The sequence below is a fragment of the Podarcis gaigeae genome (genome assembly GCF_964106915.1).
Source record: "Podarcis gaigeae genome assembly, chromosome: 2".
Lineage (NCBI taxonomy): Eukaryota > Metazoa > Chordata > Lepidosauria > Squamata > Lacertidae > Podarcis > Podarcis gaigeae.
Window position 1 is genome coordinate 39,038,575 of NC_139679.1, and position 16,496 is coordinate 39,055,070.

Consider the following 16,496-nt stretch of genomic DNA (forward strand, 5'->3'; position numbering starts at 1 on the left):
TTCACTCACTCTTAATGGAGAACCCAGTTCCTCAAACGTCTGTGGTTTTGGTACTGTCCTCCCCATGTTGTTGTTGTTTTAGAACTGATTCGTGGTTGCTATGCAATTGAAGCATCAGCCTGTCCAATGTAGGCTGGCCAAGTGCTGCTGACACATCTGACACTGGCATTTAAGCTGATGCCTTTCTGTATCATTGAAGCGGCCATCTTCTGGTTGTCTTGCCATCATATCTTCTGCAAAGGGGTTCCTGACATAGCTTAGTGGTAGAACATCTGCGTGGTTCAATCCCTGGCATCTCTAGGTAGGACTGAGAGTTAACGCTATGTGAAATCCTGGAGAAAACCAGCAGCAGCCTGTGTAGATTATATTGAGCGAGATTGACCAACTGCCTGGCTTTGAATAAGGCATCTTCCCTTGTTGCTATATTACTCTGAAACAATGGGAATGGAGCTGTAGGGTGATTTTTAAGCAAGCAAGGAAGGAAACCAAGCAACTAGAACCAACCACTGCAATTTCTGCTAACACATAAAACCGATCTTCTACTTCACAATATCAGTTTCATATACAGTGGTACCTCGCGTTACATATGCTTCAGGTTACATACGCTTCAGGTTACAGACTCTGCTAACCCAGAAATAGTGCTTCAGGTTAAGAACTTTGCTTCAGGATAAGAACAGAAATCGTGCTCCGGCAGCACGGCAGCAGCAGGAGGCCCCATTAACTAAGGTAGTGCTTCAGGTTAAGAACAGCTTCAGGTTAAGAACGGACCTCCGGAATGAATTAAGTACTTAACCTGAGGTTCCACTGTAGTTTGAAACACACATGTGGACACAGAAACACGTTTTACCCCTCCTAATACTAAAAAAAATGTCTCTGGTATGTGCTAAGGACTCAGAAATCCTAATAGGTCTGAGAATGGTTTGTAGTGGTTAGGCAAGGAAGGTGTTTGGAGACCCCTTTTTCCTCTTTTTAGCAACACTCCACAGTTTATTACATCCAGAACATAAAAGCAGGTGAGATGCATTCAGCTCAAAAGAGGGCAGTGCAGCAATCATGATGTTGCATTCCTTTCCCCTTCCCCTTGATAGTCATTACAATGGCATGGGAATGAGGAAAACAATGCAGAGTCCTAATTTAGTTTGACTGACACCAGAAGCCACCTGGTCCCCGAGAAAATCTGTCTACAACCATCTTCCAAATGCCAACAGCAGCAACGACAAGTTCGCTCCTGCTGCAAAGACTACAGGAGAGTTTTGATGAAAAGACTTATTAGCATGGGATAATTGGGTTCTCCTGAAGCACAGTGAAGCAATCTATGAGTGGTTTGCAAATGCTGGCTTAAGCTTCGGATCAGAGCTAAGCAGGCAAGGGATTATATCTCTTTCCAGGTAAATCTCACACATTAATGAGCGAGCAGCTCTTGCACCATCATGACAACCATGCCCAGTGTTAATCAAGATCCAAGCATGTACAGGAAGGGAAAGGGTGTTGAGGAAGCAGAATGACATGGCCAAGGCAAAATGATGATGCTGTAGCAAGAAGGATGAGGGAGTTTAAAAGGCCAGTCTATGACCATTGCACAAATTCAAGGCTATTTATCCCAAAGCTATCCCTCTTGGATGGCTATACTGGTGGAAGTGCTTCAACTACTGATATTTCATTGCTAATTGATATTTTATTTTTTGGCTTTGCTGTCTGTAACAAATGTTAGAAAGCCACAAAATAAACCATAAAATACTTCTTCTAGTCCAGATTTGTTAGCAAACTATTTCCCATATTTAAACTAGCTCTTCCTCCCACCAGTTTAAGCCCGTATTCTTATTACATCTCAGTTACCCACTCAGAATGCAGTTAACTCTATTTGGCTTTAAAAAGTATGTATATATTTGAAAAGATCAGCCATATTTCCTGGCTACTCTAGCCTTTGCTGGTGATGCCCGGTGCTTTTAAATGTACTTTCTGTCAGCTTTCCTCCCCCTGCCACAAATTATAACACTTGTATAATAATATTCAGTACTTTTCCTAAGAACTAAATTCTTGTGACACATCAATAGTCATAAGCCAGTGCTAACACTTCCTCTTACAGATGTCTTCAGGCTGCTCTATAAATTAATGGCTGTGCTAAGTTTAAATCCCCCCTCTCACATATACTACTACTTTAGTCTAGTTCTCTAATTAATGTACCCCAACAGATTCAAGGGTAAGTTAAAATGAAAAGGCCTTAAGCACTGAAACCAACAGACCAGATCAAAATGAGTGAATAGAAGACCTGTGCAGTGTTCCCAATTGGAGGCAGTGAGATGAAAAGGAAAAAGAGAACCTAGGAACTGAGCAGAACATGGAAGAAAGTCAGGGCTCATTGAGGCAACTCCAGTTTCAGGGATGGTCTTGCCATGGGGCTCTTTTGGGGACTCAGGCGGGCAATAAAGGAAATACCAAGTTGCACTTTATTTTTTTTTATTTTTTTATTTTTTTATTTTTGAAGGTGGGAAGGTACTTTATTTTTTTTAAAAAAACATTTATTAAAGATTTTCTTAATACAATAGAAAGAACAAACAAAATAACATATAATTTTACAATAACCATATTTTCTTCACTTCTTTGGACTTCCTCGCATCTCTCGTTCCTGCCTTCCAAGTTTTTCGAGCTTTACCCAGCAATTTATCACCTTGTTTCAATTCTTATATTATAATTTTCCAATATTGTGTCCCTAATTTTAGATAATTTTACCCAAACCTTAAAAGCTTAATTTTAGCATAATATTTATCCAAAATTTATCTTTTCTTATATTTTCATTTATCTTCATATTCCTTTTAACTAGCTTAATGGTGCCATATTGTTAATAATCTTACATCTTTCTTAACATTCATAATACCAAGTTGCACTTTAACAGGGGTTATTTACTATATACAATACAAAGCATAAAGCTTAAGTTACCACTCTGCTTCACACCACACTGTATTAATACTGACGCACATAGGTTGATAATTTAGATTATGACTTGGCAGTGTCGGCAATGTTATTTTTGCCATTTTTCCATAAAAATAGCTCAAAAACAGCATTCTTTTTTTAGTGATTTTGCCCAAAAAGCTCAACATTTCTGTCCGGATTTTCACTGTTTGAAATATGGCAGCCCTGGATTATGAAGATGTGTTAATAATATGACTGAAGTGAGGCAACGTGGATGCAACCAAGAGACTGGCTCAGCAGTTTGTTGTGCTAAGCCACAAATCAACCAATTTCTTAGCCAAACCAACTAACTTTGCCCAAGAGCTCTTAGTGCTGTGAAGAGACGCAAGAGTCCAAGCCTGCCCTTCCTTTCAGAGCAAGCTGGGGCTGGATTCAGAAAGGTGATGGACTATACAAGCCCCTGTCAACAACCCTCGCAGAAGCTCCCCACACTTGCCATGAACTGCTCCCTTGTAGCTTTTTAACATGTGCCCAAAGTTCCACTTCATTTCTACAAACGTGTGAAATACTAAATGTAGCTAAGAGACATACAATTTCAAATATTTGTGCAGATGTGTATATTGTCGAACATTTCTATAAAGTACAACTGTAGGGTTTTTCAAAACTATCCTGGTGTTCCGAAGGGTTTTATGAATTGCCTTCATATCTTGTGTCGTATATTACCCACTATTTGCTATACCATGCTCAAAGAATTATTTAAATTGGCTGCATATCTGTGTGTACACATTCCGCAATATTTGAAAATTATCATTTTGCATTAGTCAGTAATATAGTATAAATTTGATGCTTTGTGAAAAAAGAGCACCATTCTTATATCGGTCACTGTTATGTCATGCCATGTGTATCCTCACACCAGTATAACACGCCTCCACATCTGAACATGATCATTATTAATCAGTCCACAAATAAGTTTTACAGAAAAGTGCACTATTGTGAAAATTTGAGCTCTGCACTCTGAGAGGCTCCAAAGCTTAATAATTTAAAATAAGGCAGTATAAGGAGAGGTTCCACCTTCCAGGAAAGGGTTCAACAGAGAATGATTCTGTCAACAATGAATGTTTCTTGAAGGAGAGGAATGGGAGCAAGTGATTTGGCTCGGCATCTGCAGCCCCTACCTGCGTTCAGCTCCTTTCCCCCCCCCCCCCCATCTTCATTAAGCAGCTTCTCCCAGTTCTAAAAAGTTTTCATTTTCAAAGCAGTCCGCTCATCTTTTCCCCTTTAGTTTGCCACAGTCATCCCAAGTCGAAAGAGAAATTAGCAGAGAGCCCTAAACAAGCTGGACAGCTGTTTATTATCATCAGGACAGCATGTCTTAAAGGTGTCACTTATGATACCCGAGTAGTAGATCAGCTGTCAATAAATCCTCCAACCCAAACAAATTCACAGCTCCCTTTTGGAATTAAATCTCAATGCCAAGTCTCCCGCTGGCACCTTCCCCAGAAGGATTTAACCCTTTCTTACACAAACCCCAGACCTGTTATTTTTATTCCCAAGCTTCTGCAAAGAATATTGGATCCCCTCTCCTCCCCTCCCTACACAGAGATCTGTTTGGGGAAAGGCTAAGAATGTTTCAAGGAGTATATAAGTAGCCCTCTCAGTCAGGATGAAACAGTCCTGATGTGCGATGCATGGCTTGCTGTCTCTTGGGCTAGCAACCAGCTTTGGTTTTTGAAATGCTGCTTCTTTAAAAAAAAAATGAGAGAAGATCCCGGCTAGCTCGCCCGCCTGCTGCAGTTGCAGTCCAACAATGTTGAGCGTCACGGGGAGCAGCATAAATAGCAGGCATAAGTGAATGCAAGGATTGGGAGGGCACACATTTCAAACATACTTAGTGAGGTTTCTCGCTCTCTCGCTCTCTTTCACACAGTCATCCCAGATGCTCTGAGCCTTGGGTTTTGCACCGTTTCCTCGTGTCTAGGAAGATCCTCTGGAGACATTTTCACCAAGCCACCCATTATTTATTTACTCCACTCACGCAAGAAGAAACTTCATCAGCTGGAATTTCACAGAAGTCAGGTTTGGATCTGGAATTTCCATTTCGGGACGGGATTTATTGATCTTTCTGGGGCAACTCCTTGAAATGTGTGTGCTGGTCACCTGAGATGAAAGATGTAGCTGAAGGTCAGGAAGGATAGTTCTTATTTCTTAATGCCTCCGAGGGCTGCGTTATGCATTGGCAGTTGATATCAAAATGCAAACATGGTATGTATGTGCTTGTGTGTGCTTGTGCTTCATTTCTGACATGCTGATGAAAATTGTGTCTTTTTCTCTTCTTCTTACCCTCAGCTCAGGAGGATCTTTTGTGTTTTCTCAGTGTTAGGAAGGTATGTTATCGTCTGGGTGTTTTTAGCCTGTTTCCAAACTGAGCACACATCAAGATGTACTTTAGAAGTAGCATCTTTGTGCCACTTCTAAACTAGGGCTGATATCTTGGGTCAAATTAGAAGTGTTATTATTATATGTGTCACTGGATTGAATGTGCAGCTTTTTCGTGTGTGTGTGTAGAAGAGGAATTTGACTCCAATGGGATATTTCACTATCAAAACAAATACCAATTTCAGAAGAAGGATTTTCCTCAGCACTGCAGCAGGGGAGGAAACAGTTACATCCCCCTTCCATACCTGCTATGATACTGATAATAGCTCCCCAGCCAATGCTATTTGCATTTTGTCAAAGCTGCAAGTTGAATGCAAAGTAGGGCTACATTACAGGTAAAAGGCATAGGACTAGGCTGCCTGAAACCTTGGAGTAGTACTATATGCATCAAAGCAAACGGACCGTCTCAGTCTTTTTGTCTATAAAGGCATTGATCTAATTTGCCTGAAGTGCCTCACAGACCTGTTCTTTGATGAAGACTGAACTGCTTGTGTTAAAGATAGAGGAACTTTAGAAGTGTGTGGTCCCCAAGAGAGGCAAACAAGATAATTTGAATCCCTCCTTCCACATCTGTTAAGAAGCAAGCCTCAGTTTAAAATGTTACCCTTTACCAAGCCGGACAAAAATGCCCCGTGCTGTGTCGCATTGCTTTGTAACATAAGGAATTGTGCTGGGTGGCAGATCTGTGCTCAAGCCAGGCTGGTGACACTTTCAACACCTGCTGTGTCCAGCACAGATATTTTCTTTCCTGGCAAAAGCCTGAAAGTTCCTCAGAAATAATAACAAAATATATTAATGATGCCCCCCCTCCAAATCAGTAGAGAGTGTGGGGAGGAGCAAATTTGTCTTGGAGGTCTGTCAAAACTTCATGCATGATTCTATATTTTTGTGACCTGCTTTCAGCTTTCTCAGGAAACATTGTTAAGAAACACAAAAACAAACATTGGGCAGTACAGACCATTTCAAAAAATCACTTATTATTGCCTACATTTATGTGAACTGGACCTAAATGTGAACTTTGGGTGAGTTCAAAAATTTTAAAATCCTTTCTTTCTCCAAGCAAGCTTGTCCTATTTATGTACAACCAGGATGGGGAACCTGTGTCTCTCCAGATGCAGTTGGACTCCATTGATGATGGCCAATGGTCAGGGATCATGGGAGTTGGAATCGAACAACATCTGGAGGGCCACAGGTTCTCCACCCCTGATGTACAAGATCATGGGGGGAAACATGGTTTGCACTGGTGATGTGTTCTCTCTGTGCTAAATTGCTGTGGTCGCAGTGGCTCCCCACAAAAATCCAACTATGCGGTTGCAGAAATGACTTGGTGTCAATTGTGCACGGTATGTTTCTCCTGGTAATTCCTATGTGAAAGGGCTCAATAAACATGCCTTCAGAAATCCACAATGCACAGCAGCCTCTTTCCTCTTCCTGCTCATTGCCTGTTTGCACTGGCTGAGCATCTCCTACATCAAACACCCCTCCACCCTTAAACACGCTCACATTTCGCAGGTTGCCAGGATTGGGAACCAAACAGCTCATCTCTTCTCAAAAGAAGCAAGGTGCAAAGAGCTTCTCTCTGTGAGTGGTGGTGGCTTACAGATAAGGGGCAGGTGATGAGGCAGGTCATTTTTTATTTTCCTGCTCTTTCAGGTGTGACAGCCATTAATGCCGTCCCACGGCAGCCATCTGATGTTGCATCCTGCCCCACATGGCATCCATTTTTGTGTTATACCATGTCCCGCAGCATTCATTTTGTGAGTCTACCCTACACCATCTCAAAATTCCAAATGTGCCCACAGAAGACCCCTGCTGTTCGGGGTGAACATGGAATCACTTTCGCTGGACAAGATCACTGGTATATTCTCATCTAACATCCTGCTCCCCACCATGCCAAACCTGATGGCCACATGGCAATGGCCCTCCTCTGCTGTTCTTCTGAGCAGCCCGTCCGATTCTTGAGGCTGACAAGACCTCTTTTTCTAGCGTTTGTCACTTTGACACCCTTCTGAAACCATCACCCAACTTTGTGGCAGTAACCAATCCCACAAATCAACTTCATACAGTGTGCAACAAATTGGTGAAATTCTTTGCCACAAGGTGAGATGAGGGACTCTTGCTGAGAGGGCTTTAAGAGAAGACTGTGGAGGTTGAGTTGTAGGAAACTGGCAGTGAGAACCCCAGTTGCACACTTCTGCCAGTGCGCCATTACCAGCCAAAGCATCAGAAACTCTTGACTGGGTCCCAAACAATGTCTCCTATTTTTTTAAAAAGATAGAAAACAAATCAGTACACATAGGTTTCGAAAATGTGCCTGTCTTAAAAATGTTGGTTCAACATGAGAATGTTATGCCAAGACGAACCACTGAGTAGCAGCATGCCTGTGATTGCCACCTCATCCCAAACTGATGACAAGCCTGGAAGTCAGCCTGGGCTCATTGAAAATGGAGGCTGAATCATGTGGCCATTTCTTTAGCCACATAGAAATACAATTCATTATTGGTGGTTCATTATTAAAGAATGTGAACAGTTTACCAAAGGCTGTTGGGGTTCAATTTAGTAAAATGTATTCTTCGTCTATAGAGCCAGGGTGGTTGCCTTATGTTGCTGCTGGTTTTTTGCAAGAGTTGCATTCATCCTTGGCCAACACTCTGGAGTCTGAATGCCAGCAGTAGGTGAGAATATCCCACATTCTTGCATGTGCACATGTATACCCGTTTGACAAAAGACACACACACACACACACACACGTTCCCCCTCCTCAGCTGATCTGTGCAGATTAACAGAAGAAAGGGTTCTCACGCGCCTCATCAAATGACTGGCCTAATGACCAGTGGGTTGGTTTCCATCCCCATCGCAGTGCTGGGCTAAGGAGGAAAAAATAATAATAATCCTGGGGTGAGTGGAGAGATTTAAATCTCTCTGTCTAGCACAGCACTCTAATGGGGAGGCAAATCATCCCCTACCAGCTCATCAGATCAATCATTTGTCATCTGTGGAGGAGACAATAAGCCCCCTCCTCTCAGCTGATGGGGACACAAATCCCCCCTCTCTGCTGATTACATTAAGTGTCTCCGGACAGCGCTGGCCCCTGGCCTCTTAAGTGAGATGGGCGCACAACCCCAGAGTCTGTCAAGACTGGCCCATACGGGCAGGGGTACCTTTACCTTTACCTTTTTAAAGGGACCCCTGACCATTAAGTCCAGTCGTGGACAACTCTGGGGTTGTGGTGCTCATCTCGCTTTACTGGCTGAGGCAGTACCGCTTCTGGGTCATGTGGCCAGCATGACTAAGCTGCTTCTGGCGAATCAGAGCAGTGCACGGAAACGCCATTTACCTTCCCGCCAGAGCGGCACCTATTTATCTACTTGCACTTTGACATGCTTCCGAACTGCTAGGTGGGCAGGAGCAGGGACCGAGCAACGAGAGCTCATCCCATCGCGGGGATTCGAACCGCCAACCTTTTGATCGGCAAGCCCCAGGCTCTGTGGTTTAGACCACAGCACCACCTGCGTCCCATTATTAGTAGTAGCATTACTATTATTATTAAAATTTGTATACAACTCTTCATCCAAAGATCACAACATATACATACAATTGATGAGGGTCTGATGAGGGTGCTCCAGGAGAGCACAGTGAGCCATGTTTATTATAATGTTTTCCCTCTTGCTATCACCATAAAAGTTGCTTGGGTCTTGGAGGACCAAAAACATTTGCCCAGGGGGAGCCACCCCTGCTATAGGGCACCTTTGGCACCTTGGACAGTGCACATGTCTGTAATCTGCTGGCGGCACCTAAGGCATCTAAGGTATCTAAGGTAGCAAATCTCTCATTCTACGAATGTAGCGAGTTGGACTAGCTGTTCAGAAAATCAGAATGAGAAGGGGCCAAATTCCTAACTAGCTAATGAAACTCTCGTTGCCTGCCAGTTTGCAACCCTGTCACTTATCCAGACTCACAATCTAGACTGTAGTTGAAACTTCCACCTTTGCAGCCCTCCCATTCTGTGATTCTCCCTACCCTAACACTGTTTCTTCATGTCCTTTCTCTAGAATAAACCACTTGGTGTAAACTTTGGGGAAGCTGCCTCTGCTTCGGCACAAGCGATAACAGCTGAAAAATGAAGCCTGCTCTGCCCTCCTTATGGTGTCTGGAATACCCAGTTGAGAAGAACTCACTTTCCACTGTTCATGGGCTGCTGAGTTAGATCATTTAAGAGGATGGAGGACACAGTCTCCTCAACAGTGAGGGTGGGCACAGATAAGGGCAACCTACTCAGAAGCAACCCCAACATTTCCTACAATACAACCTGGGATGGGGCCTCCACAGAGGACTTCATAGCCACCTGCACCATCGGGACTATCCTCTCCATCATGTGCGTTATTGGAGTGACAGGCAACATCTACACCTTGGTGGTGATGTGCCACTATCTGAGATACTCTGCCTCTATGTACATCTACATCATCAACCTTGCCCTAGCAGACCTACTCTACCTTCTCACCATCCCTTTCATTGTCGGGACATATTTCACCAGGGGTTGGTACTTTGGAGAAGCTGGGTGCCGGATCCTTTTCAGCTTGGATTTCCTCACCATGCACACCAGTATTTTCACCTTGATGGTGATGAGCACAGAGAGATACCTGGCAGTGCTGAAGCCCCTGGACACTGTGAAAAGGTCCAAGAGCTACCGGAAAGCCATTGCCATCATCATCTGGGTTGTGTCTCTGCTCCTCACCCTCCCGATGCTCATCATGATCCAGCTTGTAAGAGAGGACAAGAACATCTGCCTCCCTACCTGGAGCAAATTGTCCTACAAGATCTACATCACCATCCTCTTCTGTACCAGCATTGTGGGTCCCGGGGTTGTTATCGGGTATCTTTACATCCGGCTGGCAAGGACTTACTGGGTGTCCCAAACGACTTCTCTGAAAGAGACCAAGAGGCTGCCCAACCAAAAAGTGCTGTACTTGATCTTCACTATCGTGCTGGTCTTCTGGGCCTGCTTCCTGCCTTTCTGGATATGGCACCTCCTCTCCCAATACATTGACCCCCTCCCAGTGTCTCATAACGCCACCAGGAACATCAACTACCTGACCACGTGCCTGACTTACAGCAACAGCTGCATCAACCCTTTCCTCTACACCTTGCTGACCAAAAACTACAAAGAGTACTTGAGGAACAGGCAGCGATCCTTTAACAGCAGCGGCGGCTACTTCCAGAGGAGAAGCAGGTTCCAGAGGATCTCTGGGAGATCGTGGTCCACAAGCAGCCAGCACTACACAGAGACCTTTGTGCTCCCTCCCATTCCTGGGGGAAACAGCAGTCCCTGAAGCGGGGAGGGACACCTCCAAGCACTGGCTAGCCTCATGGGAGCCTGGACTGAGAGGCTGCTGTGTTGTCAAATGGCAAAAGCAGAGAAGCAGGGAACCACCAAAGGTGGCATTCAACTAAAATGTTCCATCAGCACAAGCATCACTGCTTGCACAGTAGGTCGTTCCCCCCTCTCCTCCCCCAGAGGCTTGGCGGAAACCCTAGAACAGATCTAGGGGGTGTGCATGGGGAGGAGGAAAACACTCACAAAAATCCTTGTGCTGACAGAAGATTCACTTAGTGCTCCGTTGGATGCAATGCAAAGTATCAAATGGGTATCATAAAATAGACATGTCCTGACTTAAGAGTATGATCTTCTAGCAGGGGTGCCAACTTCAAAAAAATATTGGAGGGGCCCAGGTAAGCCCTGCCCCTCACAATCAATCACAAGACACAGTGTGTGCGCACCATTTGAATGGCAATGCCCATCAACTTGGGGGAGGGGCTCAAATATTTTATTGGAGGAGCCAATGGGACCTTACCCCCTAGGAGTTGCCTCTTATGTCTCCTAGAGTTCCCAATCCACTGCTTTTTGCCTTAGATGTAACTTTGGGTGAACTCACTCAATCACAAAAAACATGTAATACACCCCAACTACCCCATGACGTTTCAACTTAAATTATTGAACCATTGTTTGTCAAAAGTTTTTTTTTTATTACTGTTGTTTTGAAGTATATCACCCAAGCAGTTGTTTGGGGAAATAAGTGAAATCAATAAAGAACTAAGACTTCAGTTTGTGATCATGTGTGTCTTGTTGCGGTTGAGAACCAACATAGCAGTTGAGTTTGGGGGAAATGGTATTGAGTACATTGAGGCTAGTTTCAGGTTTGGGTGCATGATACTTTTCTTACTCTGTTTAGCTGCCCTGCTACTACCTCACCCAGGCACCCAAGCAGGTTCCTCAGCTTCCATAGCTAGGCACACAAGAACAGCAGCTTGCTGAAGCTAGGCATGTCTAAGTCTGCTCAATGCCTGGATGAGAAATTGCCGAAAAACCACACATACACTGCCTTGAATTCCATGATGGGAGAAAGGCGGGAAAGAAATGCAAGTAAATAAATAGCTGGCTGGCACAATTTTTCCTCATTAAAGCCTTTTTCAACCAACCACATCTTTCTTATCATATCAGATCTAACATGACATGATGACATTATGAGAGGCATGACTTAGAGCTACCCAGGGTCAAGCCAAAACATGCCAAACAAATGCAGTTTTGTTGAGGTAGGGGAAACAATTCATGTGCAGCTTTGCTAGCAAATTTGCAAAGCTAAGTAGGGTTGGGTATGGTTTCAAACTGGATGGGGAACCATGTGCATTGTGGTGGGTTGGACTAGATGACCCTCGGGGTACCTTCCAACTCTACAATTCTGTGATTCTATGATATGCTTGATACAGATGTTTATTGGTCAGAACAGATTATTTAAGAGTTACACCAGATCATTCCTCTCTGTATCTCAAGATCAGCTGGGTAGAAGCTGTCAGCACTAAGTATCCATGTAAACATGGTTAATCAGTCACACAAAGCCATATTTGAAGTTAAAGAATGGCAGAAACCTGGTAAAATAATTTTCTGGCCTGAAGCTACAGCTGTCAGTCACAAACTACACTGCCGCCACTGCCTCCCTGCCCCACCCCCACTCCTGGTATTTCTCTTTTATGGGCTAGCTCAGGGGGGTGGAGAATGTATGAGCTGAAAATGGTTTCTTCGCCATAACTCACTTTAAAGAACTGAAAATATGAACTGCAGCCCCAGTCGGTGAAATGTTCACTGCACAGTCACTGGAGCCTGACAAAAGAGATGCCTGCCTCCTTGTCTGCAGAGATGAATAGCTTGGATAAAGGCATTGCAAAATAATTATTGCACCTTATCAGTTGGTTATTTCTGGCAAAATGAATCTACTTTCAAACATCTAAGAGTGTGCCTTTACTTTCTCATGCTTCCCCACAGAATATAAAAGGCAGGAATGTCAGCATGTCACCTCTGCTTTTCAGTTCTTTGCAGGACAGAAAGAAGAAGGGTGCTTTGTTGTATTCACACAGTGTGTGCAGGTGAAGGTATGTGTGCCTATGTGTGTCTAACCAGGAATAAGAGTGTTAGACTCTTCCTTAGGAGTAAGTCCCACCAAACTCAATAGGGCTTACTTCTTCTGAGTGGACCCTTAGGTGCAGAATTGCAGTGTCATTCACCATTTCCTTCTTTACTTCCTCTCCACACAAATTATTTCTTGCAGGAGATTCCCCCCCCCCTCATGTATAAGACTGCTTTGGATGATGAGCAGCAGGGGGCACATTCCCAGCATGTTTCAAAGTCAACAAATGCAGCAAGGTAGTAGTAAAAACACTAACTTGGAGAAGCATCACAACCTCCCTATTACAAGAACTCCTTATAACAGGGGATTCAAACCTGGGGTCCATGAGCTTCATTCAGAAGGGCCAATTCTGTGGAATTCAGATTGCAGTACCAGAAATGCAATCTAAGGAGGGGACGGGGGGAAGAAGCAGTGGAGATGCTATTCATGTAGCATCTAACACACTGCGTTACAAATCCTGAAATGGGCTGAAAGGTCATTAAGTTGTCTGCCAAGACCCTCAGCAATTTTCAAGTAGCTCATGGGGTGAAAGGTTTGGGAGCCTCTGTCACATTGGTTTCAATGCACACCTCTTTCCTCTGTGATCAGGCATTTGATTCTTACATCCTTGTCCATAGTTCTGTGGAGGAATGCCAAGGAACAGAAGTGAAGGTCAAGTTAAGAATATCAAGAATAAAGGACTGCACTTCTTACAGTGTGGGGTCTTTTTTTAAGTAAATGAGAAAAGAGATCCAAAAGAATTTTCAAACAATATGTCTAGATGCTATATGCTCTTTAACAGCATAACATGAGTTCCTCAACGCATATTGCTTAACATTGCAAACCCCATACTACTGGATTTACTAAGCTGAAGCTCCATGTTTTAGGCCTTGAATACTGAAATAATAAGAAACTCTCCTTAAGTATTCAAAGAATATGTTTCCCACAGGTTATGTTTCCCGCCAAGACCACATAACACCGGTCTTGAAAGACCTACATTGGCTCCCAGTATGTTTCCGAGCACAATTCAAAGTGTTGGTGCTGACCTTTGAAGCCCTAAATGGCCTCGGCCCAGTATACCTGAAGGAGCATCTCCACCATTGTTCAACCCGGACACTGAGGTCCAGCATCGAGGACCTTCTGGTGGTTCCCTCACTGCGAGAAGCGAAGTTACAGGAAACCAGGCAGAGGGCCTTCTTGGTAATGGTGCCCACCCTGTGGAACGCCCTCCCATCAGATGTCAAGGATATAAACAACTATATGACATTTAGAAGACATCTGAAGGCAGCCCTGTTTAGGGAAGTTTTTAATGACTGATGTTTTAATGTAGTTTTAATCTTTTGCTGGAAGCCGCCCAGATTAGCTGGGGAAACCCAGCCAGATGGGCAGGGTAGAATAATAATAATAATAATAATAATAATAATAATAATAATAATAATAATAAACCCAACCAGAACCCACACACTTGGAATTGACAGAAGGAGCAACTTCTAGGCACAGAATGCGTAGTCTCAATCAGGCTGGGGAGCTCACCTATCTCATTTAGACACTGAGTGCGCAGGCTTCAAAATGACCAAAAGGGTGGACAGCCATCTGGCTTGATCACATTACTTCCACAGTTTAGCTTCAAGTGATCTCAACCCATATTTTCTGAGCTTTGTTTATGCCAAAATACACTGTTATGCCCTCAATTTTTTTTGTACAGCTTCCTGTGCCAAAGAGTTGTTGAGACCAATAAATCAAGAACAGGCAGTATTTTCCAAACCTAATTGCTGCATCTAGGATTTCTTTTGAGTCACTGGTACTCTGTTCTCGAGTAAGAGATTTGTTTTGCTCCATGATTAGAACTGCAGATAGCAATGCAAAGGGTGTCTAAGCTCTTACAGCGATTGCAGGCAAGGGAGGATAACAGATGAAGAATCGTTCAGTCTTAAAACTGGTCAGTAGGTATTTTCACCAAGTGTTTCGCTTTGTCGAATTTGGAACAATGCATTTCTGAGTTATCCCACTGCCAACAAGGAGAGAAGAACCATCCAAGTATAAGTAGGTCCATAGACTAGAAGAAATACTGTAAACGTTACGAGAGCAGCTGAGCACTACCCAATTTCTCCTCGCCTATCTCTGAAGTTCTGCTGGCTTCTGGGGATGTTTTCATTACTCCAGTTTCAGGCTGGCCTAACTGAGGCTTCTGATGATTGTCCCCCGCCAGAGTACCATGGAACTTAGGATTGTAAATCTCTAGGTGTTCCATTCTGACTAATAATAATAATAATAATAATAATAATAATAATAATACAGTGGTACCTTGGTTCTCGAACTTAATCCATTTTGGAAGTCTGTTTGATTCCCAAAACCATTTGAAAACTAAGGCATGGCTTCCAATTGGCTGCAGGAGCTTCCTGCAGTCAAGCGGAAGCCACGTCGGAGATTTGGCTTCCAAAAAAACGTTCACAAACCAGAACACTTACTTTCGGGTTTGCGGTGTTCGAGTACCAAGGTGTTTGAGAACCAAAGCACAACTGTAATGATAGCCCACCCTTTACCCTAATGTCCCACGGTAGGTTACAACAATTAAAACACAACAGTAATATAAAAATGCAATACTGCACAATATTAAAAACAGTGTAAAAAACCCTTTAAATGCCTCATGTGGGGGGGGGGGCTTTCTAATGGCTGCTGTGGACAGAGCTGGGGCTTCTGCTACAGCAGAGGTCGCAGCAGCTGCACTTCTCTCTGCCAGCAACCCTCGACCACCCCACCTTTAGCACTTTAGTTAATAACTAAAATGCTTATTTGTAAAATACTCATCCATCTACCATGCCTCAACATGAGCTCATCTAAAAGCTATCTTTTTAAAATCAAATGATGACCTGGTTACCAAACAGTAACACTAATAAATAAGTGTCGGTGACAAAACTAAAGGGCAAACTGAGAGGCACAACTGTATTTGTTCTGTGTACTGTGTACAGTTTTCACAGCAGTAAGTGCTGTAGAGTGTGGGAGGAAATTCACATGTCTTGCAAAAATGCAGTGGGAGAGAGGTCCACAGTCCACGGTGGCAACCAAAGAATTGGCTCCCTTTCGTATTGTACTCCTTCATATTAGCAAACAAAGGCATACCTTTGGCCAACTGCTGCATAGTGGTTGGAATTAGGCATGCTGCATACAAAGCTACTCCAGGATGGACCCATCTGAGGCCCTTCTGCCACACCAGCCAGGAGCTTGCACAGCAAAAAAGCCACACCCCAAACTTGCATCCTGACAAACAGAAGCAGGCAGGGCTCTGGATGCAGCAATGGCTTTACTGCTTGGACTGGCCACTTGCAAGCATTGTTCTGTTATGTTGCATGGGTTTTCACACTGTAAGTCAGGGTTGAATTTAGTTGAGTTTGTAAGTTTCCATTTAATGCTATTTCTGTACTGCGTGGGACACCATGTTCCAGTTTTCGCTGGGGGGAAATGTTATTATTATTTATTAAATTTCTATACCGCCCTTCATCCAAGGATCACAGGAAGGTTTACAATATAAAAACACAAAAATACATAGCATAGTAACAAACAAAAACAATATCCCCACAAACAAAAACAATATCCCCACAATATGGTTTAACAGTAACACTATTGGAAAAAATAAATTGCTCTGTTAAGTCAATATTTCTGGTATATTATCTGGGATGTTAATGCAGGCTGCAGTTCTAAGCACCCTTATTA

General features: G+C 43.5%; 1 protein-coding gene across 2 annotated transcripts; it reads left to right on the plus strand.

Moving 5' to 3' along the window:
• Positions 1–4,573: 4,573 nt before the first annotated feature.
• On the plus strand, positions 4,574–11,448 carry LOC310838465 (urotensin-2 receptor-like). 2 transcript variants are annotated; one of them, XM_083725925.1, is made up of 2 exons: positions 4,574–4,986; positions 9,399–11,448. In XM_083725925.1, exon 2 carries the CDS (start codon positions 9,567–9,569, stop codon positions 10,674–10,676), a length of 1,110 nt encoding a protein of 369 aa, XP_083582051.1. In that variant the 5' UTR covers positions 4,574–4,986; positions 9,399–9,566; the 3' UTR covers positions 10,677–11,448. The 2 variants fall into 2 exon arrangements, with proteins under 2 accessions (XP_083582051.1, XP_083582052.1); XM_083725926.1 differs by having other exon boundaries at positions 4,574–4,801.
• The last annotated feature ends 5,048 nt before the right edge of the window (positions 11,449–16,496 follow it).